Source organism: Erigeron canadensis, chromosome 1 (genome assembly GCF_010389155.1).
Source record: "Erigeron canadensis isolate Cc75 chromosome 1, C_canadensis_v1, whole genome shotgun sequence".
Classification (NCBI taxonomy): Eukaryota; Viridiplantae; Streptophyta; class Magnoliopsida; order Asterales; family Asteraceae; genus Erigeron; species Erigeron canadensis.
The window spans coordinates 27,281,478-27,302,751 of record NC_057761.1 but is presented as its reverse complement, the minus strand read 5'-3'; the positions used below and the strand labels follow the sequence as shown (position 1 = coordinate 27,302,751).

The 21,274-nt window shown below is 34.0% G+C and overlaps 4 protein-coding genes across 4 annotated transcripts in view; 3 read left to right on the top strand and 1 right to left on the bottom strand.

Annotated features, from left to right (window-relative positions):
* LOC122588703 (uncharacterized Rho GTPase-activating protein At5g61530) overlaps window positions 1–2,492 on the top strand; it is a 3,092-nt gene extending 600 nt beyond the window's left edge. The window contains exons 2-4 of the mRNA XM_043760876.1: window positions 6–44; window positions 1,160–1,322; window positions 2,112–2,492. Of these exons, the coding sequence (XP_043616811.1) occupies window positions 6–44; window positions 1,160–1,322; window positions 2,112–2,257 (348 nt within the window). The 3' untranslated portion in view covers window positions 2,258–2,492. The remainder of the gene's footprint in view (window positions 1–5; window positions 45–1,159; window positions 1,323–2,111) is intronic.
* A 6,969-nt stretch (window positions 2,493–9,461) lies between these two features.
* Window positions 9,462–11,210, top strand: LOC122585140 (expansin-B15-like). Its single transcript, XM_043757245.1, has 4 exons — window positions 9,462–9,652; window positions 9,906–10,018; window positions 10,245–10,438; window positions 10,522–11,210. Exons 1-4 carry the CDS (start codon window positions 9,487–9,489, stop codon window positions 10,847–10,849), a joined length of 801 nt encoding a protein of 266 aa, XP_043613180.1. The 5' UTR covers window positions 9,462–9,486; the 3' UTR covers window positions 10,850–11,210.
* A 4,137-nt stretch (window positions 11,211–15,347) lies between these two features.
* On the top strand, window positions 15,348–18,168 carry LOC122585857. The gene is made up of 6 exons (XM_043757976.1): window positions 15,348–15,605; window positions 15,703–15,942; window positions 16,012–16,700; window positions 16,925–17,295; window positions 17,382–17,519; window positions 17,603–18,168. The coding sequence occupies exons 1-4, from the start codon at window positions 15,525–15,527 to the stop codon at window positions 17,190–17,192; spliced, it is 1,278 nt and encodes a 425-aa protein (XP_043613911.1). The 5' UTR covers window positions 15,348–15,524; the 3' UTR covers window positions 17,193–17,295; window positions 17,382–17,519; window positions 17,603–18,168.
* A 650-nt stretch (window positions 18,169–18,818) lies between these two features.
* Window positions 18,819–20,013, bottom strand: LOC122588692 (protein FAR1-RELATED SEQUENCE 3-like). The gene is made up of 2 exons (XM_043760864.1): window positions 19,639–20,013; window positions 18,819–19,496 (listed from the first exon to the last, which is right to left on the bottom strand). The coding sequence occupies exons 1-2, from the start codon at window positions 20,011–20,013 to the stop codon at window positions 18,819–18,821; spliced, it is 1,053 nt and encodes a 350-aa protein (XP_043616799.1).
* Window positions 20,014–21,274: the final 1,261 nt, after the last annotated feature.

Sequence of the window (21,274 nt, the reverse complement as noted above, 5' to 3'; positions counted from 1 at the left end):
CTGCATTATTGCTTCGTGTTAGCCAGAAGTCGCTTCTCAACAAGGCACTCTTTCTCTGTCTCTCAACAAATATAAATAATTATAATGTGAAATCAGTGTACCCTTTCAAAAGGAATAATCGCATAAACATGTAACCACTAACCAGGTTTGTCTGCTGGATCAGAATTTATTTAGGGAATCAACTATTGTTAGGTCATGGAGAACCATCAAAGTTTTCAGATTTGATAATTTTTTTTGAAAACAGATATTTGCAAAATATACCACACAACATATTTACTGTTTACACATTTGTCCCGAAAGGACTCGATTCCACAACCTCTTGGTTATGATTTAATGTAATCTATTAAGTGGACTGGTTCCATGTGCCATATCAACACCATGTCATAAAAAGTCGACTTGGTCGAAGTCACTTCCACATCAGCTGCCAGACGATCATTTTGAACTGCCAACTTGTACATATTAGTATATTACCTTGTATGCATACCTTTTAAAAATTTTATTGGTTTTTTTAAGGCAAAAAGACGTTGGTTACCTAAAATAGATATTGGACCAAAGTTGGTTCCCTATGGTACCATTAACCTTTACAGATAGGATTAGTTGTAAAAGGCTCAAAGAGGTTGAATCTAATTCCTCATTTGTAGCGCTTTTTGTTGCTAGCTAAGAGGAAACTAGTTTTACAAAGTTTTGAAAGTCAATAGATTCTGGTACACATGTCATATTAGTTTTCAAGTTGAAGTTTGTTGCAGTGAAAATGTATGTTGCTAGCTAAAATTAGGGAAAATTTGAGGGTTAGTGTTCGTAAACGTAGACTGGACCCACCAACTGTAGGTAAAAGTTCTAGTAGGGGATGTTTTTCAGAGCATACATAGTTATTAGTTCAAGCAACTGTTCTAAATTTAGTAACTTCCCAGTCCTCATCCCCCCCCCCCCCCCCCCCCCTTCCCAAAAAAAAAAAAAAAAAAACCATCCCACGCTAAATGATGACATGTATCTGTTTTGACTCGAATTCATTTTTACTCTTTACTCGACCCTTTCAGGCCCCCAATTTCCCCATCTTTACATGATAGTTGAATACTTTTTGAGATTTATTGTGCATTAACTACAATTCCAGCATGTGCTTATTAGATTGATGTCCTCTATGGTGGCTTGGTTACTGCAGATGGATGCTGGAAGCCTTGCTATGGAGATGGCCCCTATCATTATGTGGCAGAAGGGACAGAGACCAGAAACTTATAAGCAGTTCTGGAACCAGTCATCAAGAACTCAATCAAATACAAATACTGATCCTTCACAGAACTACAACGAATGGGACATGCTTGCTGGTATGTCTTCAATTGCATTTGAATATATCTGTTTGAATACATTCTCTGATTAAAGTCTTGATATATGTGAAGTGTTGCCTTCTCAAAAAGAGTCCGTATGACTTTTAATTTTTGATTGGATGTGCGAATTTCAGCCAATATGAAAGGTTTAGCTTAAAGGGGTATAAGTTGAATAGGTCGAAAGCCACCCAAATGTAATTATTGTTGTGTTATTACTGTTTTTCTAATGATAGGTCATGGATTAAAAGTTTTAAAAATGAACAAAGAGTGAGCAGATCAACCCAGACTACATATGTTACCCTGCCCGCCCGCCCGTTAAGACTGTCAAGGACTGACATTATTTCTGCTCTTTTATTAAGATAAAACAACTATGTTCAGTATACGTATAGATTGCATATGCATATACATTCTAGAAGTGTACATAGTTGACATGGAAGTGTGGTTTGGAATCTGGGATATTATGTGAAAATATGCTATAGCTGTTGTGGAAAAATCATTTTACGAAACAATATGTACATTCTACGTAGCTTTCATTTATGATTATACGTTGCTTTTTCAATGGAGGCAATGTTTGACTGATGTTTCTCATTAATTTTCATGATAAATCATGTTTGAAAATAAAGTACACAAAAAATTCTTTATGAATGACCTGTTTTAATCTCTAAAGTCATGGAACCTACTTCTGGACAAAAGTGATGCTTGATATGAATATGTTCTTCCATGATGTAACCCTAAAATAGTCTTCGATTGAAACTTTCTTATTGTTGTTGCTTGTTGTTTGAAATGTAGATGAGAACGAAGATATGGATGCATCCTCGGCAATCCCTTTGGATGATGGTGTGCCAATCGATTTCAGTGCTATAGAGGTGCTACAGTGCTTAATAGAACATCACAATGCCATTTTCACGGATGCAAATGAGACGGTTTGGAGGTGACCTTCAGCTCTTATCTTCATTATTCTTCAAAATTGATTCAACCATGTGACCAATAATTTTCAATTTCCCATTTTATGAACTAAAGCCATAGAGTTGCCATATATTTTGGAAGTTCATTTGATGGTGATCTGTATATTTGTGAAGTTTACATAATGTTTAGGCTAGTAGCGCACTCATAGGATTCTGTTACACATTTTGTATATTATAGTTTTGTTTAAAGGTTTTGGTTTTTTCATTAGAAACTCTTGATGGAGAAGTTGCAAGGTTTTATCATTTGTCAATGGACTCGAGTCGGGTATGGGCATGAAATATACATGTTACGGAATTTCATTTTTCCCCCAAATCACTTATCTATTTTACACGTCATGGCCTGGGTAAGCAACACAAAATGGATGGCTTGGAGTCTAGGCGACTGGTCCTGATCATCATGGTTACAAAGAGATGATTGATTAATAACCGTATCTTATAATCATTTGGTCTTAAATCAAGTGGCCACCATGGGTCTTTTGGAGGTTATGTGGGAGGGATGTTGGCTTGGAGACTATAGATCGAATCTCAATTCCTATGGTTTCGGACATTTACCTCTTCAGATGCGATATTACCTATTACCTGCTTGAATGTTACTACTCGGGTACTATCCAACTAACATGCCGTTTTTAAAAAAATAAAAATAATATAAAAAAACGCATTCTATCAACCATGTCCTTGTGGCTACAGAGACTATCCTCTTAAGTTCTTATAACCAAAAAGTAAAACAGATCTTAAGTTTTTATATATTGAAAATTCTTAATATAGATAAATTACGTAACAAAGTTCTTATTGAAGGTCTAAATGGTAATAAATTATAGTTTAACAAGTGAAGGATTAAAACATGAATGGAGTAGCTATTGGTATATATAGTTATTACACAAATATACAGTCAGATACTCGTTAATATATATGTCAACTTCTTTCGTAACAAACAAAAATAATACATTTTGGCCTTTTGGCTAACCACTCGACAGTAGAGGTATGGACGGTTTATTGGTTAGTCATTGTCATATCTATGTTTGTTTGTCTTTGACAATATCTTTTTAGATGAAAAGTTATTTGAATTTCATTTGACGTTCACTATTGTTATATTGAGATGAATAATGTATGTACGTATTATGTTTAATGTACAACAACAGGATCCAATCCCTGTGCGGGGTATGGGGAGGTAAGCTGTAGACAGTCTTACCTCTACACAAAGGTAGAAAGACTGCTTCCATAGGGACCTCCGGCCACAAAGGAGTGCAAGACGGAAAATGAGAAATGTTTAGAAAATCATACCTGTCTGCCGAGAATCTGAAAAGAAGAAATACCTATCTGCTGGGTCCGGCTACTATGCGGGTCGAACGTTTATCACTCATGCGTCCTACCGATATCTTAGAAACATGTTTGACAATACAAATACAAATACAAATACGAAAGCAACCATATTGGGCATATTAAACAAAATAAAAGTAGCAAACTAATACGTAACTCGAACAAGTAGTGGGAAACAGCAAGACAAACATACAAATAAATAAGAAATGACAAAACCTGAAAAGATCCCGATTGAACCAAGGCAGTAACTAAGTACTTCTAAACAACCTATGGAAAAAAGGACTTTAGGCCACCTAGCTATCCTAATTATAATCCTCTCACCTGCTCTTTTAAACCAATAAACTAGTCCTAAACCCCTAGTCCTCTAGATAAACTCTCATTGGTCATGTCCTCCGACAGCCATCTTCGGGGAAACAAACACAAGAGTAACCTCCCCCCTCGGTTTAGGCCTCTCGAGACTCTAGGCCAAAAACCCCTACGAAAGGTCACAGAGAACCAACGTCTAAATAAAAAGTCTACTTAATCTAAAACTCAAATGTCTTACCCTTACATTCCACTACCTCTACCTGGAAGCTCCTCAAACGCATTCGGAATTCCGTACTTCCACCTCCATCTACCTACCACTCTTCCTATCACGTCAAAGTCTTTTGTAGCGTAGCTAAGCCACTTCTCTAGGCCAAACCCTCACAAACCTCCTTTGGCAAGGCAATATGGGAAAAGAAGACTATCTAGGTCACCCAAAAGTCTTACCCTAACCTACTATTCTACTCTAATCCTAGTTCTCCATGCCGTCCTATCCGACGTCATGTCCTCCGACAGGCCAAGTTCAATTAGATCCTGCGCTAATCGATCTTCCCACCTCATCTTTGGTCGTCCCTTCTTCGTATGCCGTCCACGTGAATGGACTCCGCGCTCCTTAGTGGTGCAGTTTCATACCTTCTCCTAATATGACCAAACCATCTCAAGCGCTCTTCCCTTAGCTTGTTAATGATGGTCCCTACTTCAAGTGATGTGATACGTATTATGTTTAATGTCATAAGTATATATGATGATCAAAGGAGAACGTGATATGTAACTTTATTGTGAATATAACCTGATAATAACTAGCTATTAATAGACACCGGTACTTATATTTAAAATATGACATCGATCTTTGTTATTGTGGATATACCATGATAGTATATATTAATAGACTCCCATGTTTGTTGAAATATGACATCGATCTCAATTGAAGTGTAAGTGTGATGATCAAAGCAGAACGTTGTATGCACTTTATCGTGAATATAACATGATAGTAAGTAGTAACTATTAATAGACACCGTTATTTGTTGAGAAATATGACACCAATCATTGATGAAAGGAGAACGTGGTATGCTATTCTTGGAAAACATAGACAAGATTTTTGTCAGTTAAAGCAAAGAATAAGAGCTATATCACCATGTATGTGAGTTATCTTTTTTAATTACTCCTACTATTTTAGTTAATTCAATTTGTAAGGTTCCCTTCCATTTTGGGATCTGTTCTCACTTGGTGTTAGTATTTAATTTAACAATTTAACACGTTCAAATGTTCATTTCGCACTGTTTGACTATGTTTTTTTAACTTCTTTTTTCATTAAGAGTAGCTTTCTGGAGTTTAGTAGCATTTTCAATAGTAGAGATGAACAAAACAAGTAAAACTTATAATTAGTCCTAATAAATCTGGCTCGAGTCCAGGTACATACATTTTAGCTTAAAATAGTCTAGCTTGAAAAAACCCACCCTCATCGTCCTAAACTGGCCCTGTAGCTACTATCATTGAACAGGTATTAGAGACTTGTTCCATTTACTAAAGATTAATTCTGATTACAATTGCCATGCTGGTTAAAATTTTGGTCCTACAAAAAGCTGGACAAATTCAGTTAAAAATCTGGTCTTGTACCCACAGATGGAATAATGAGACATCTATGTTTTACTCATGAAGTTGAGAGTTTGAACTTTGGCTTATACAGTTGGACCTCATGGGTTTTTTTTAAACTGAAATTACATGGCGGGCTTGCGCTACCCAGCACCGTCTGTGTTCACAGGCGTATCGGGACGCCTTTTACCATTATGTTGCCCCGAATGGCTATGCTCTGGCCGTTAATAAAAAACATCGGAGACTCCTGAACTTTATAAAGACATTGAAGTTATAGACATTGGGTACTCTGTATTCATAGTATTGTGTTTTTTTTTTTTTAAAGTAACTTTTTACGGTTGTAAAAGATATGATAAAAATGTATAAAAATATCAACTATATTTTGTAGTTCTTATATTATGAAATATATAAATATATGTTATTTCTGATTTAGAAGCTCGTGAATATATGTATATTCTTTTGACTAAACTCGTATATAAATCAAAACAAGGAACCTGTTCTGCGTACAAGTTTCCACAAAAACTAAAGGAAGGTCACTGGTCACTTTTCTTAATAGCTAAAAGACAATAGAACCCTCATGTTGTATTTTAGATTTCGAACTATATATAACACATCTTTTAAGTATTAACACTTTAGAATAATGAATTTTTTTAATAATCATTTCTTGATTTAACTACTCTCAAGTAAAGACAAAGTTATCACATTGCCTTTAAATATCTCATAGTATATATGGAGAAAACAAAAAACTAGATTTAAGTAGTATGATTCTCATAGCAAGCTCGATTTTACGAAAATCTACGCCTCTATGTAAGAATTTAAAAAAAAGAAAAAAAAATCCATATATAGAGCAATATCATATGTAAGCTTTTCGCAACGGTAGTGATTCTTAAACTATAACATCAAAGTTTGGTCATCCATATATAGCAAGTGCATTTAAGTACTCTAAATTTAAGTGTGAAGCAACGTATACTATGACGAATTTAACATATATGTGCACCATTTACCGAGTTCACCGGTGTAGTGGGTCCAACCAACGGTTCGATGGATGCGGACTTGTGGGGGTCAATTAAACTGAAAATCGTGAACGCATGTGATTTTTTCATGCATATTATTGTTTCCAATTATTTGGGTCAAATTCTCAAATTGCGGTAGTTCAAGAGTTTAATGGCACTTGAAAATTTGTACATCGTTTGTAAAAACTTATATTTATGTGTTAAACAGTGACCGACAAGATATCGTATGAAAATATAAGAATTGGAAATTTTATTTGAATGAAGTGATGAACAAAAAGATTCGGTGGGTATGAAATCTCTTTCTCATGGATTTATTATAAATACTAATTAAATAAATCGTATCTATACATGAAATTCCAAACAAATTTCACATCAAACTCAATTTTTTCAAATAATGAATAAATAAAATCTAAAAGATATGATTATAAAAGGGACAAATATGTCATATGCGTTGAGAGTTAAAGCAACGACCAATAACCACCATTAACGGCAGGATCATTGGGTGTTATTTAATTCCTTTCTCTTTTCTAATATATACACGAGTAATATATTAGTGTAATTCAATTGGACCAGCGCGCGTTTACTAAAAAAACGTCTTTAACTTTTTGTATAAGAAACTCCAAATAATGAATTTAAATAGAATGGACGGCATTATTCATTAATTCAATATCTACAAAAGAAACTTTTAAGTTAACAACTACATGATCGAAACCAAATGCTAACAAAATAACTATGTATAACAAAGCCGCCGGTTTCAATTCGAGCAGGTTACTCATATATTTTGTGATTGTATGTATCTTTGTAATTGAGCAACGAAACAGTATCACTAATTAATAGTTTCAAGTTGACAATTTTTTGTTTAGATCCAATAGGGTGCATTTTGGATTTTTTGTCTACTCTTATTCCCAAGTTCAAACGCATGTTGAAAGCTATCTGTTTTATCTGGTAGTGGTAGTCTTTTTACAAGCACATGATTGATATTCATATAATTGAACGAATTGAAATCGGTTTCAATATATTTTTCGTGTACTAAAAATGATTTTATGAAACTTTGTCAAGAAAAATGTATTTAGCCAAAAGTTTTGATCGAGTCAGATTCAATTTCTTTTGAGTGTTAAGTTTAGTCTTAATTAATATGAGAAAATGTCAGGTAAAACATGCGGTACCTATTTTAGGTAAAGCAGGTGAGAATTATGTAAAATTCAAAAGGGTTATGTAAAATTTAGGGGGGGCTATGTATGTTTATCAAATTCAAAGATTTAATTTATAACTTTTTTTAAAGTAACAGTACCTAAACTTAGGTAAAGTGATCATTTTCTCAATTAATATATATACGTTTTGACAGTGTGTGTGTATTACGTGACATAAACTCGTAAATCAAGGAATATGGAAGAAATTGGCATCCATGCTACCAAAAAAAAAAGAAATGGACTTTTCGAACCCAAACTCAATGCAAGAAAATGTTAAATTGTTGATTAATCTGTCTATAAAAGCGAACCTAATAAGTATACCAAATCAATAAGTTTATTGAACATTATTATAATTGTACGTGATAATTGTTACTTAACTTAGAAAATACAATTATACAATCTCTTCATTATTGAGAGTACATCTATATATTACGTTATCTAACAGTATCTAAGATACACGGTAATTAAATACATATAAGAACAAGGTACTACAAACACACATGTAACAAGTAAAAAGATTCAACTAATTAAAGGAAATAAATAAGATCGGAATACAAGAGAAAATGACCTCAATACCCAATTTTTCTAAAAAATATATCACTATACCCAAGTTTTTTTGGATTTTCACAAAATACCCAACAAAATCGCAATAATTTTCAAAAATCGCAATAAGATTCCCAAATTCGCAACGAGATTATATAAAATCGCAATGAGATTCCCAAAATCGCATAAAGATTTAACAAAATCGCATAAAGATTTTATAAATCTCGTAAAGATTTTGTAACATTCGAAGTTCTTTATGAGATTCTAAGTTCTTTATGCGATTATCAAGTTCTTTATGCGATTCTGAAAATCTTTATGCGATTTTCAATGTTCTTTATGAGATTTTTAAAGTTTTTTATGAGATTTTCAAAGTTCTTTATGCGATTTTCAATGTTCTTTATGCGATTTTCATAATTTTATTGCGATTTTTATGGGTATTTTGTGATAATCTAAAAAAACTTGGGTAAATTGATAAAATTTTATAAAAAATTGGGTATTGAGGTTATTTTCTCTTAACTTAATTATATAGTGTAACATTTTTATAGACATAGTTTTACTACAAGAAAATGATCGAGGTTTAATTTGTCGTAAATGTCCGGTTGTCTTCGCTAAAAGTCTTTGAAAGTGTCACTTAACGGTGACAACTGTCGTTCCCAAATCTTCGTCACCTAAAAGACGATTTCGATCAATTGCGTGTATGTACTGTGTATCATTTTGGCTTCTTAATATATCACACGTTTTTTCTCTCTCAATTTTTATACATTGACAAAAATACATCCTTTATACAATTATACATTGTGATTTGTGAAATATAATGTGTATAATCATTACGGATGCTTAAAAAGTGTTGTAAATTTATCACTACCTTATATATGTATCACTATATACGAGGTGAGGTAATCATGACAAAACATCTACGTATATTAGGGAAAAAGTAAACATGTATTTGAAGATGTAGACACACAAGAAAAAAACCGAGTCGTTACTACTCATACATGCTTGTTACCCGCTATATATTCTTTATTTAATTAATAAAGATTGTAAACGATCGATCGGAAATGCGCGAATTTAAATAAATATAATATATATAATCATATCCAAACATGACAAATAATAAAGAACATGGCAAACGTGGACTTGAAAGCAACTAGGCTCCCTAAATCCCTCTATATAAACCACTTTTGAAATCACTTACAAAAGCAACAATTAGGTACACTTAGTAGCATAGCACCAAGGAGCAATGGGCACTTATAATTCTTCACACTTCTTTTTCTTATGTCTCCTAACTTTTTTCACATTGTCATTTGCCATTAGACCAAAACACTTCAACTTATCCACTGTCGCCACCCATTGGTCAAACGCCGCCGCCACGTGGTATGGCAGCCCTGACGGTGCCGGAAGTGACGGTATGTATTATAACACCATTATGTATTTATGTATATATAGTCTATAAATTGATATTCACATTATATTATATTATAATTGAGGTTCATAAAAGAAGCATAATAATATATATATGGCTTGATGATATTTTATTATTTTTTTTCATATATACTTTTTCCTTATTGAGCATGTTGCATGCATGTTGCTATAGTATTATGTTAATTAATTATTTTAAGGTTATAATTAGTTACTTAATTTGGTAAATAAACAATGCAGGAGGTTCATGTGGCTATGGAAATTCAGTGTCACAAGCACCATTTTCTTCCATGGTGACTGGAATTGGCCCATCTCTTTACAATGCAGGAAAAGAATGTGGGGCTTGTTATCAGGTCCGTTGGCTAGCTAGTGAAATGGGCCCAACATTTACAGATTTTTTAAAATATTTTTAATATTTACAAATAACTATATACCATGATATAGACATTTTAATTTTTTTTACTGATAAACGTACACCGTTTCACTACTAGTTTTAAACTATGTACTACTTAACATGTTTATTTGTTTTTTTTAGCTTTGTGATTAGTAACTAATTACTATTTGAATTTTGTTATATAGGTAAAATGTACCAAGCATCCATCATGTTCACGAAAACCAGCCCGGGTTGTCATTACTGATTTTTGCCCGGGTGGCCCGTGTGCTTCTGACCGTGCACATTTTGATCTTAGCGGGACTGCTTTTGGTGCAATGGCAAAACCGGGTCAAGAAAAACATTTGCGTGACGCTGGAGTTTTACAAATTCGATATGCACGGTAAAATTTATTTTTTCAACTATCCAAACCCAAAGAAAACTCTCATATAGTTATCTTATACAACCTTTTTATTATATCTTCAGAGTTGAGTGTGACTATTCAAAAACGGGCTTAGTGTTCCATGTAGACCAAGGATCGAACCCTAATTACTTTGCGACCGTGATTGAATTTGAAGAAGGGGATGGAGATTTAGCAGGAGTGAGTCTAAAAGAGGAAAGTAGCGACGAGTGGCTAAAAATGGTTCAATCATGGGGCGCGGTTTGGAAAATCGACCCTGGGAGGGAATTACACCCTCCATTTTCGCTACGATTAATATCACAATATTCCAAAAAAGTTCTAGTGGCAAGAAATGTTATTCCTAGAGGATGGACACCGGGGTCAACATATCGATCTATAGTGAATTACCTCTAAAAGGATTATTTGAGACTTTAAGAGGTTATATTATAAGTTTTTAAATCATCATTTTGGATGTTATGAGTGAGAATTAAGAGGTGGCTATAAGGGGAGTCATATATCTGATTTCACAATTAAATAATTGTGAAATATAGTTGACCGCTAAGTTACCCTTTTTAGGTTTGAAGAATAATAATGTTCTGTTGCTTGTTTATTAAAATGGCATCAAAGTGTTATAAAATACTTGGATGGGTAGATTTTGTCGTTTTTAGTGAGTAACATGTAATGTGTTCTGTTTCATGATGATGTTATACACAGTAATTATTACAAGTACTTTGTAATGTGTTACTTATATATATAATAAAACCACTGTCATAAATTGGAATTCTTTGTTTAAAAAAGGTCTTTATCACCTGACATATGTGAACCGTTGAAAAGTTCAGAAGAAATCAAAATAACAATTACTCAATTTCGTTTACCATGTGGTATTAGATAGATGAGATATAAATAATGTACTACTGTAACAATATTTAAAAGTTAAATGATTGCTTCTAGATCGATCTCTTGGTCGGACCAAGCCAACTGGCGATTTCCGACAAGTCTTTCCTAATTTTTAAAGAAGTAATAATCAAACCTTTAAGTCGCGTTTGATTCATAAAATGTGATAAAATATGATAATTATGGTTCTTACGGAATTGAATTCTATTTTTTAGTGTGTTTGGTTGTTGAAATATGAATAAATCTCATTTTAATAGAATATAAATATTTCATTATATGATAGAATCTTCATTTCTTGAATAAAGAAAAAAAAAATTCATTTCATCTGGTTATATAATAAAAAGCACTTTCATTATTAAATGGAATTCGTTGTTTAAAAAAAGTGAGACCTTTTATCACCTAACTTAAGTAAACCATTTAAAAGTTTAGAAGAATCAAGCTAACAGTTACTCAATTTCGATTTTTATGTGGTAAAAAAAATGAGATGCAGTTAGTGTATGCTACTAAAAATTAAAACGACTAAAAAATGAGAATCGAACTCTTAATCTTTGTATCCAATGCTCCAAATGCAAAAAGATTTTGCGACCCTAACTATATCTATTTTAATGAGAAGTTTAGAACAAAAATCTAAAATCTGGGCAAGTCAAAGAAGGCAGGGGCCCCCAGCCCGCTCTTTGTGAATATTTTGTGATTTTTGGAAATCAAGGTTCCTTTCATCACGGGGATGTATGTATCTATTTTTAATATAGTAAATTTTGCAAAAGGGAATATTTCTATGTACAGTCAATGTTCACAAGTAAACACAAGAGTTAAACTAACATATGTGTTAGAGAAAAGACTTAACTAATAAAATGTATATTTAAATTTGATTTGGAATTGCATGCATGACTTCGATCCTATTAGGAATCACAACTTAATCAAGATGAAACTTTATAGCTAAGATTTTATGGGTATAAGATACGAGTTATTGGAGTTACGGTAACACTTTATAACTAAATTTTATCTTCATCCCTTACATCGTATCAATTTCTCGAAAAATATAATGTCTTTAAGCTTCGCCTACATAATGTAATCAATCATAATCTAAGTGTAAAAGTTTATTACACTTCTAAATACTAAACCCTTTTCACAAATGGAGACACAACATCAAACATGAATGATCCAAGTGAAATTTGAATTAATACACTTCCCAGTTTTTAATTGTCATGGTTACTCTTTACAAAGCTATAGCCTATAGGTATATAAAAAACAATTAGAATTAAAAACCTCATACATATAACCATTTATTCTTTTCTTTTTTTATATAAGTTATGCCGAGATTTTCTTTCTGCAACTACAATGAAAATCGTAGTTTTTTTTTTAAAATATTGTTGTGCATAACTTGAGTATTTCAAAAAAAGCAAGCCAAACTATACAAATCCACATAAAAAGTTAAATCTTTTATATGGAATCAAGAATTTTTCCTATCCAGTAAAATGATAACATGGTAAGTTATAATGTTGAACTCCTCTTTTATGTTGTAAAAGATTAAATAAGGTGAATCCTTTTGCTTAGAGTAAAAAAACTATTAAGAAATCTTCAAAACTCCGAATTTCTCTTGTACTCTTTTAGAGTTTTAGATACTTTTTGGGCCTATTATATAGAATTAGCTACTTCGATTTTGCTCAACACCATTCGAGCCCATAACCCATGCAGTAATACAGCATTACAGCCCACGTCTATAAATGTTATGTAACAATAACATTTATAGTTTTATACATTTTGTCATGTCGTTTGTCGTCTGTTTGGAAAGGATTGGACTAATTTGTGTGGGGACATTATTGGTTTATGTGTGTGTGGATTTTATATATTTAATTGGGGATGAGGTGATGATGAGGGTATGATAAGAAGGGGATAGTTTTTATGTGTGTCTTGAAGAGAAAAAGGTGATGTGGCAGTCAAAACAAGATGATGACAGAGTCAAGATAAGAAGAGGCCTAAGGGGGGAGGGAGTGGTCACGGGGAAAGGGTTTCCCACTAGCGGGGCCGCGCGGGCACACCGCCGCCACCTTTTTACCGATGGAGAGAGAGGGTTGAAATCGATGTTCTTCCCCGATCTGGTGAAACGAAGAGAGAGGAGAGAGAGAGGAGAGAGAGAGAGAGAGAGAGAGAGAGAGCAAAAAGAGGGGCTCTGATTGGCTGTTAAAAAAGTGAGGGACCACAATAATATTTTTTTTTTCTTAATTACTCATCCACGGAGGTTATATATATGTATTATGTGGGAAAAGTTATTTTAGGAACCCTTAAAAGGTTAGGAACCTTTAGGAACCTTTTTATTTACTTAAAACCGTCCGATCATTTAGATGTATGGCTAGAAATTTAAATGGCAATTTTGTAAATAAGTGAGAATAAAAAACGGTGCTTTATATGTATAAGGGTAGAAATGGAAAATAAATTTTTATAAAATCAGTCAAATAGTTTTTCTGACTTATCCTCACCTAAAAAAGCTAGATTATAGCACCAGTATTCTGGATCAAAAACACTTAAAAATAAAAATAAAACTGATAAATACGATAAATCAGGTTGTTGATAACCATATGCAACTCGAAATCATGTGCATAATGATATACGAAATTCATTATAAATAGGTTTTCAATCTCGTATTTGGTATTTCATTTTTGTGCAATCTACATCAGAGGAGTTTGGTGACAACATGATATCAGAAAAGATGAAAGCAGGTAAATGTTGTACTATAATGTTTGAGATTGTAATTTTTTTTATTCATATTCACAAGTATTTAAAACTTGGGTTTAAATTTATTTATTGGAATGTAGAATCATCCGAGGGAAGAAGAAGTAACAGGAGCATGAAGAAACCAGCAGGCAACAACGTAAATACTCGTAAAACGTATGAAACATCTGTCGATTTGAGTTTGGATTTTGAAGATGACGTGAAGATTAGGGACAGGAGCAGGAGTGCACCACGGCACCGTCAAGGTAAAAAAAATACAAACTTGTCAATGATGACTATCAAAGTTGCACATATGTTAACTTGTATATATTGTAAGTAGTATTCCATTTGTTTGGGGAAGTATATACTTTTTTAACCAATTTGCAATCTGAATACGATTGTGAGTAGTAAATTATATATAGTACATCTATGTTATGATTTTAGTATGAACACAATCATTAGTAACTCCTTTTAATGTAAATATGTGTCTGAAAGTTAATTGTTCCGTATGTATCAATTATATGAGGGAAACTATATTGAGTGAGTATTTATAAAGTGGGTAGTCTATGTATGCATACTAAGGTGATAGTTTTTAAAAGTGTACGAGTTAATTAATTGTTTTTTGTTGTACATTTGGAGTGTCAGTCAAAGATATAGTGGGATTTCTTTGTAGTTGTTTAAGAAGGGGTTGCATATATATAACTTGCATACATGTGCATGTGAGCATATGTGTGTAATTTAAATTTTGAGTCGAGATATGTTGTGCAACATTTAATTTGTCAATGCAGGTAAGAAGTCTATTGGTAGGGAACAGAGCACGAGAATTACCGCTCAAAAAAAAAAGGAAAGCCCAAGACAGTGGTATGGAAAATGGGGGGAAAAACGAAAAGAAATGGAAAGGGCAAAGTTGACATGGAATCAGATGCAGAACCAGTTGTGAATTCAGTTTTCCCTAGTGTTAGAATAAGGACATCCCCTAAATCACTCTTAGGTGGCATAAGGTGTATGAATGATCGACAGAAAAAATGTGTACTGGAAATGGGATTTGGTTCCTTGCTTGGATTCCAAATAGATGAGTTGCCTGCCAAGTTAGCATATTATGTGGTTGAGAACTTTGATGCTAAAATAATGGCAATTAAGCTTCCAACTGGTAGTATAAAAGTTTCAGAAAAGGCAATTCATGATATTTTGGGAGTACCACTGGGAGGGGTACGATTAGATGAGGTTGAAAACATTGATAAGGATGACCAAATAAAAAGTATTGGGCGAGACAATTTAAAGGTAACAAGGATATCACAGCTGCTAAGATAAAGAGAAGAATCGATTTCAACTGAGGCGGATTTGCTATTCAAGCTCAATTTCATTACTTTGTTTGTGAACACATTAGGATCATGCTCAACAAGAGGGAAAGCTGACGAGAGTGTGTTGGAATACATAAAGGAAGACACGGACTTGAAATCAAATTGACTGGAGTAGATATTTGTGGATGTGCATTAAAGAGTGCAAAAAAGGCTGGAGTTTTGACATGAGCAAAAAATATTTTGCTGGACCAGCAACAATACTGACGGTATGTACATGTATATAAACATTGACTTTAATTGTATATTATAGTTGCTAAATTATACATAATGTGTTCTAATGATTGAGAGAATATGTGTGCTTAGTTATTGTACTTGGATGGTACAAAGTGCACATCCATTCAAGTGGAACGAATTAGGCCCGCAATGTTGAAATGGAATTATGACCTGATGAGCTACCGAGAAGAGGAAGAGATAAAAAATGGTGGCTTCGGAAAGTTAGAGATCGTTCGAGATTATCAAAGAATTGATGAGGATGACCAAAAAGTTAACAAATTTAGAATCAATGATTGGCTACTTCTGACTTTTAAACCTGAAAATGTGAAGGTAATATTGTATTTGTGTCTCATAACTTTATGTAAAATTATATATTCAAGGTGCGCATATGTGTGACAGGAATATATGGATCACTTGGGAACATTGGAAAGGTTGATAAATGGACAACAAGAGATTATGCAAACAATAGCTCGAGAAGCATGTAAGAAGTATCCAAGCCATGAGGAGGTGAAAAAATGGATGGATAAACTGGAACTAATGTTTGGGCGAGAGCAACATATGTACACCACACCCAAGAAAAATGTTCAAAAAGAGTGTGCTGATAAAAGTGGTGAGAATATGGAGGGGGGGAAAATGGGTAGTCCACCTAGCCCATTCTGGTTCTGTGCTACCCTAGAAAGGACAGTTTCAAAAGTAGAAAATGAGGCAAGTCTAAGAAGATCACGTGAAATAAGTGTGAGACTGAATCATGATGATGTGCCAAGCTTTAGTTTGGGGTTGACACAAGATATGGATAATGTAATGGAAAATGAGACCTTGTTGGCACCGGACGAGGTAAAAGGAAATGAAATTGTGTTGTCCCAATCGGCGAGGGGAAAAGAGGTAGACATGGATGTCAAACCACTTGACAGTTGCGTACCTGCAATCGCAAATGTTGCTGCTAAGTTGGACCGAGGTAGAAGGAACTTGAAGTTACCTGCAACATTCAAGTCTCCATATGTAAAGCGAGTTGTCGATATATGTGCTCGACTTAGTAAACTCGATATGAAAGTGTGGCAACTACTTAATGATGGAGTCGGAAACAACACGTAAGTATAAGTGCATATAAGTATATATACAACCTTTCTATTTTCTTAATCTTATTATTATTATCATTTGGTTGGGTAAATGAGATAAGGTTTTATTCAAAGTTTTTGTTTAGTTATTATTAAGGCAATCTATTTATGTTTCGACGATTGTGAGCATGTATGCACAATTGCCACAGTTGTGGAATCAAATAATTACTAGCTTGAATTTCTATTTTATGTAACAGGGATATTATTTTTGCGACAAAAAATGGATGTGAGAGTGTGCGTGACTCGGTTTGTAGCCTTGCACGACAAGGTTGGGTAGCTGTAGATGTTATAGACAGTTGGGCTGCACTGTTAAACATTGATGAAGAGAAAAGAAACATCTCTTCACCATTTAGATTATTCTGTCACACAGGAATGACGGTACTAACAAAATCTCTTTTTTATATAGTAAACCATCTAATATATAGTGATCTTCATAACACATGTGCTACAGAGAAATTGCATTAATCAGCAAGATAAAGATGAGGCAGTGAGGATGAAATTATTCATGTCAGGCCTTGTGGAAGTTAGCTCAAATCCTGCATTGATGATCCTGAAAGATGTTGACCTGGTATGGGAAACAAAAACTAATCATATGCATACATGTTAAAAAAACTAGGAATGGTTGAAACTAGTTGATTTGATTGTTACTTGCAGATTTTCTTTCCAATTCTACAAGATAGGCATTACTACTTAATCTGTTACAATCTAAAGACATCATCCTATGATATTATTGACAACCAAGTAGTATTATTGGTAGCTGAACAAAAATATGGAAAAGCTCCGAAAATATTGGTAATATTTATATAACACTAGCTACACTAGTTGCGTGCTAATTACTTGAACTGAATCTTATTTTTAGCTTTTTTTAATTGCAGCATACATTGTTTATGAAATATTTGGAAAACGTTGGACATACATCATGGTCGGCACTTAAGGATATGAAGCCATCAGTTATGGAAATGAACTGGTGCACAACAAGCAATAGCGATGATTGTGGCGTTTTCTTGATGCGTCACATGGAGTGTTTCATGGGCGAAAGAATTGGGAAATGGGAATGTGGGTTGGATCATGAAGGCGGTTTAAAGAAAAAGCAGATAGGTATACTACGAAAGCACTACACCACAAAGTTGTTGATGTCACCGCACAATTTGCACAGAAACAAGATTGTGAAAGAAGCGAACGAGTATGCTTTAAATACGAAAACCAAGTGAAGGACTTAGATCAGTGAACGTTTGCTATGGTGGTCTACAGTCTTTGTTTTGAGTTTTAATAATCCTCCTCTAGTTTATGACTAGTTCTTTTCTTTTTTGTTTTTTTACCTAGCATTTTGATAAGTCGCAATAAGAATTTTATGAAGGTTTTTTTTTTTTTTGGCTAGTTATTTGAAAACTGATAGCATATGTATGCACTTTCGTAGTGAAAATTCATGTTTCATGGAATTGGTGGGTGAATGTGTATGCAACTGCTTCACTTTATGTATTAAGCTTACATGTATTTTATAATTGGTAGCACATGTATGTGACTACTTTGTATTTGTATAATCAATAACGATATATAGGAGCACATGTGTGCAATTAGTTTGTACCTATCTGTTACATGTTATAAGCAACACATACATATGAGTACATGTATGCACCTGCTTTGTATCTGACTTTTGTTGGTTATAAGCAATATACATATATATGAGCATATGTATGCAACAACAATGTAAATTGTAGTTAAAGGTTTTAAGCAACACAACCATATGACTACAAGACTGCAACTACTTTGTATCTGACTATTATTGGCTATAAGCAATAGGTTTTCATATGAATGCATCTATGCAACTAATTTTAATTGACAATTAGTGATATAATGCAACAAATATTCTCATGAGCACATGTATGCTTGCACTTAGTATTTGACTGCTAATGATCCATGTAATAAACAATCACAGGAAAACAATGAAAGTTGAAACAAAAGAAATCCATAAATTGTCCAAAAAACTGAAAGTTGATGGCAATGATCAAATTGAAACAAAAAAAAACCCATAAATTTTCCTAAAAAAATGAAATTGGTGGCAATAAGGTTAAAACAAAACCACAATATTTGCTAAGCACTTGTATCCAGATGATGTGAACTTGTGCTACCAACCTTTTTGGCCTTTGCTGCTGCCTCTTTCTCAGCCTGTTCCTTGGCAAGTTTGTCTAGGCATTTTCGTTGGTCATGATCATCTTGATATTTTAAACACCATTTGCATTGTCGTACAGTACGTCTCTTTTTGTTCACCTGCGCCTCACGAGGATTTTTCAACCTCTTACCAGTATGGGTGCCTGAGCCCTTGTTGTTGATACCCCTTGGCGGACGAATCTTAACTTTTTCGGGTATTGTTACACCGAGCAACCTCTTGTAAGTTTCTTCTTTTTCGTTTTTGGGATCTGGTTTTGGCAGTTGTGACAACTTATCGTGGGTTAGCTTGTTGATCAGTTGCACAAAATCAGATAAATCTTGAGGATCATTCCTTAATCTACTAAGGCATAGTTCCAAATTTGCCATTGCCTCATTGCTTTGCTTCTCCGATTCGGTGTTCTTGTAACCATATCTATGACGACTTTCTAACAAGTGATGAGGCAATATGTCTTTTCTCCAACGTTTGGTGATGAATTCATCAGGTATTTTGACGATGTTCTTTGCTTTGAAGACACAAAATATATGTCTACATAGGTACCCACTACGACCAAACAGGTTGCACTTGCAACTTATAGTTTTCTCTTGATGGCTGATGGTAACCTGATAATAGAAAGATTGAAAAGATCGACATGATAAATGTTACATGTTCTGTGTATGTTCAAATGTGAATAAACAAATACAATAAATTCAAATGTACCATGAACTATAGATGTGATTGACATGGTTTGCTTGAATGCTTCACCATGTAGGTTTGAGAAATGTTATCCGAAGAAACATTATCAAATGAACAATATACTAAACCTTTGTAAATTTCTTGTTGAACCTTGAAAAACATGGTCCTCGTGTATACTTCCGCTGCATGCTCCTCAATGGGTAAGGGAGTTAACAATTTAGGTTGTGTTGTAGCTGTGTGATCATTTAGAACACGTTGGGCATGCCTCTGCTTCTCCATAGCAGTCTCAAAGCACAACATAAACTGAACCAATGTGTGGCTTTTATGTGAAAACAACCGAAAGAAAGCATTTGAAGATTCTGATCTAGACGTTGTCTTCATAAGACATGATAATGGAAAATGATGGAAAAATGCTGGAATCCACATGTCTCGAATATTGTACATGTCTTTTAACCATTTCTGGTCTTCCAACTCAAATTCCTCAATCAACAAACTCCATCTTGTTTCAAATTCTTCGGCACTAAGAAACACATTCCACACAAGCTTGTGCAATCGTTGACGTAAATCAGTAATTTTTTAGCTGGTCCCCATTAATCTAACATCAAAAAACAAGGAATGTGTGAAATTTAAATACGTAGCACATGCATACCCTATCATGTATATGTATATGGTACCTTGGATGGCAACTTGTTCATTATGTGCCACATACATAGTCGGTGGGTTGATTGAGGCATTTGTTCAGCAACTGTTGTCTTCATTGATGGGTCCTGGTCAGTTAGCACTAGCGTTGGCTGATGGGTGTGGGCATCCATAAATGCTTTAAGAAGCCAAGAGTAATATGGTATGTCTTCATTTTTCAGAAGACCGGCACCGAATGTCACACATTTATTGTGATTGTCAACCCCTGTAAAAGGTACAAACACCATCTTGTACCTAGACGAAAATGAATGTAGTTATATGAAATGTACATGATATACAAAAATGTAGCAAAAAAAAGAGAACCGAGAACTGTTACTTGTTTGTGCTGTATGTCGCATCAAAAGCAATGACATCTCCAAACTCTTTATAGTTGCACTTTGATGTTTCATCAGCAAAGTAAAGACAAACCAGCTCATCTTTATCGCATTTATAATCAAACGAAAACTCAGGCAAACACACTGATCTGTTTTAGTTTATCGACAAGCATCTGTGCATCCCTATTACCCACGAAAAGGTTAATGGCTGCTTTCATGTTCTTATAATCATCTACAGTTCCCCGAACATTCTGGTAACCTCCTTTCATGGCCGTACGTAACCTATATGCCTTTGTAGCACCTATATTATTTGTCGAAACATTTTGGATAAAAACCTGGTCCTCAAATAAGAGTTTCCTACAAGGTTTTGACAAATGTTTGTTTCTCTCGTCTATCATAGGATGGTTATGCTTCTCTTCAAATTCATATAACACCCAAAAATCAGTACCTTTTTTGTTTTTCAGCTTAATACGGGCATCACAACCAGTAATTGCGTAGTTAGAATTTCGACGATTTCTACTACTTTCAGGCACATCATTCAGTAATGTGTCAATGGCTTGAACTTTCTTTGGTTGACCTTCTTTATTGCACACATAGTACTTGTTTGATACAGTACGATCCTTTCTATATTTTACCGATGCTTTGCGAACTACGAAACCAACTTTTTTGGCATACTTTTCATACATGTCTAA

Excerpts from the sequence above, each read along its gene's own strand:
- LOC122585140 (XM_043757245.1), top strand. The coding sequence starts at position 9,487 with ATGGGCACTTATAATTCTTCACACTTCTTTTTCTTATGTCTCCTAACT. Across the intron at positions 9,653-9,905 it reads TGACGGTGCCGGAAGTGACG|GAGGTTCATGTGGCTATGGA; the intron begins GTATGTATTATA and ends TAAACAATGCAG. Across the intron at positions 10,019-10,244 it reads AATGTGGGGCTTGTTATCAG|GTAAAATGTACCAAGCATCC; the intron begins GTCCGTTGGCTA and ends TTTGTTATATAG.
- LOC122585857 (XM_043757976.1), top strand. The coding sequence starts at position 15,525 with ATGTGCATTAAAGAGTGCAAAAAAGGCTGGAGTTTTGACATGAGCAAA. Across the intron at positions 15,606-15,702 it reads GACCAGCAACAATACTGACG|TTATTGTACTTGGATGGTAC; the intron begins GTATGTACATGT and ends ATGTGTGCTTAG. Across the intron at positions 15,943-16,011 it reads TTAAACCTGAAAATGTGAAG|GAATATATGGATCACTTGGG; the intron begins GTAATATTGTAT and ends TATGTGTGACAG.
- LOC122588692 (XM_043760864.1), bottom strand. The coding sequence starts at position 20,013 with ATGTACAATATTCGAGACATGTGGATTCCAGCATTTTTCCATCATTTT. Across the intron at positions 19,497-19,638 it reads ACATTTCTCAAACCTACATG|GTTACCATCAGCCATCAAGA; the intron begins GTGAAGCATTCA and ends TTCTATTATCAG.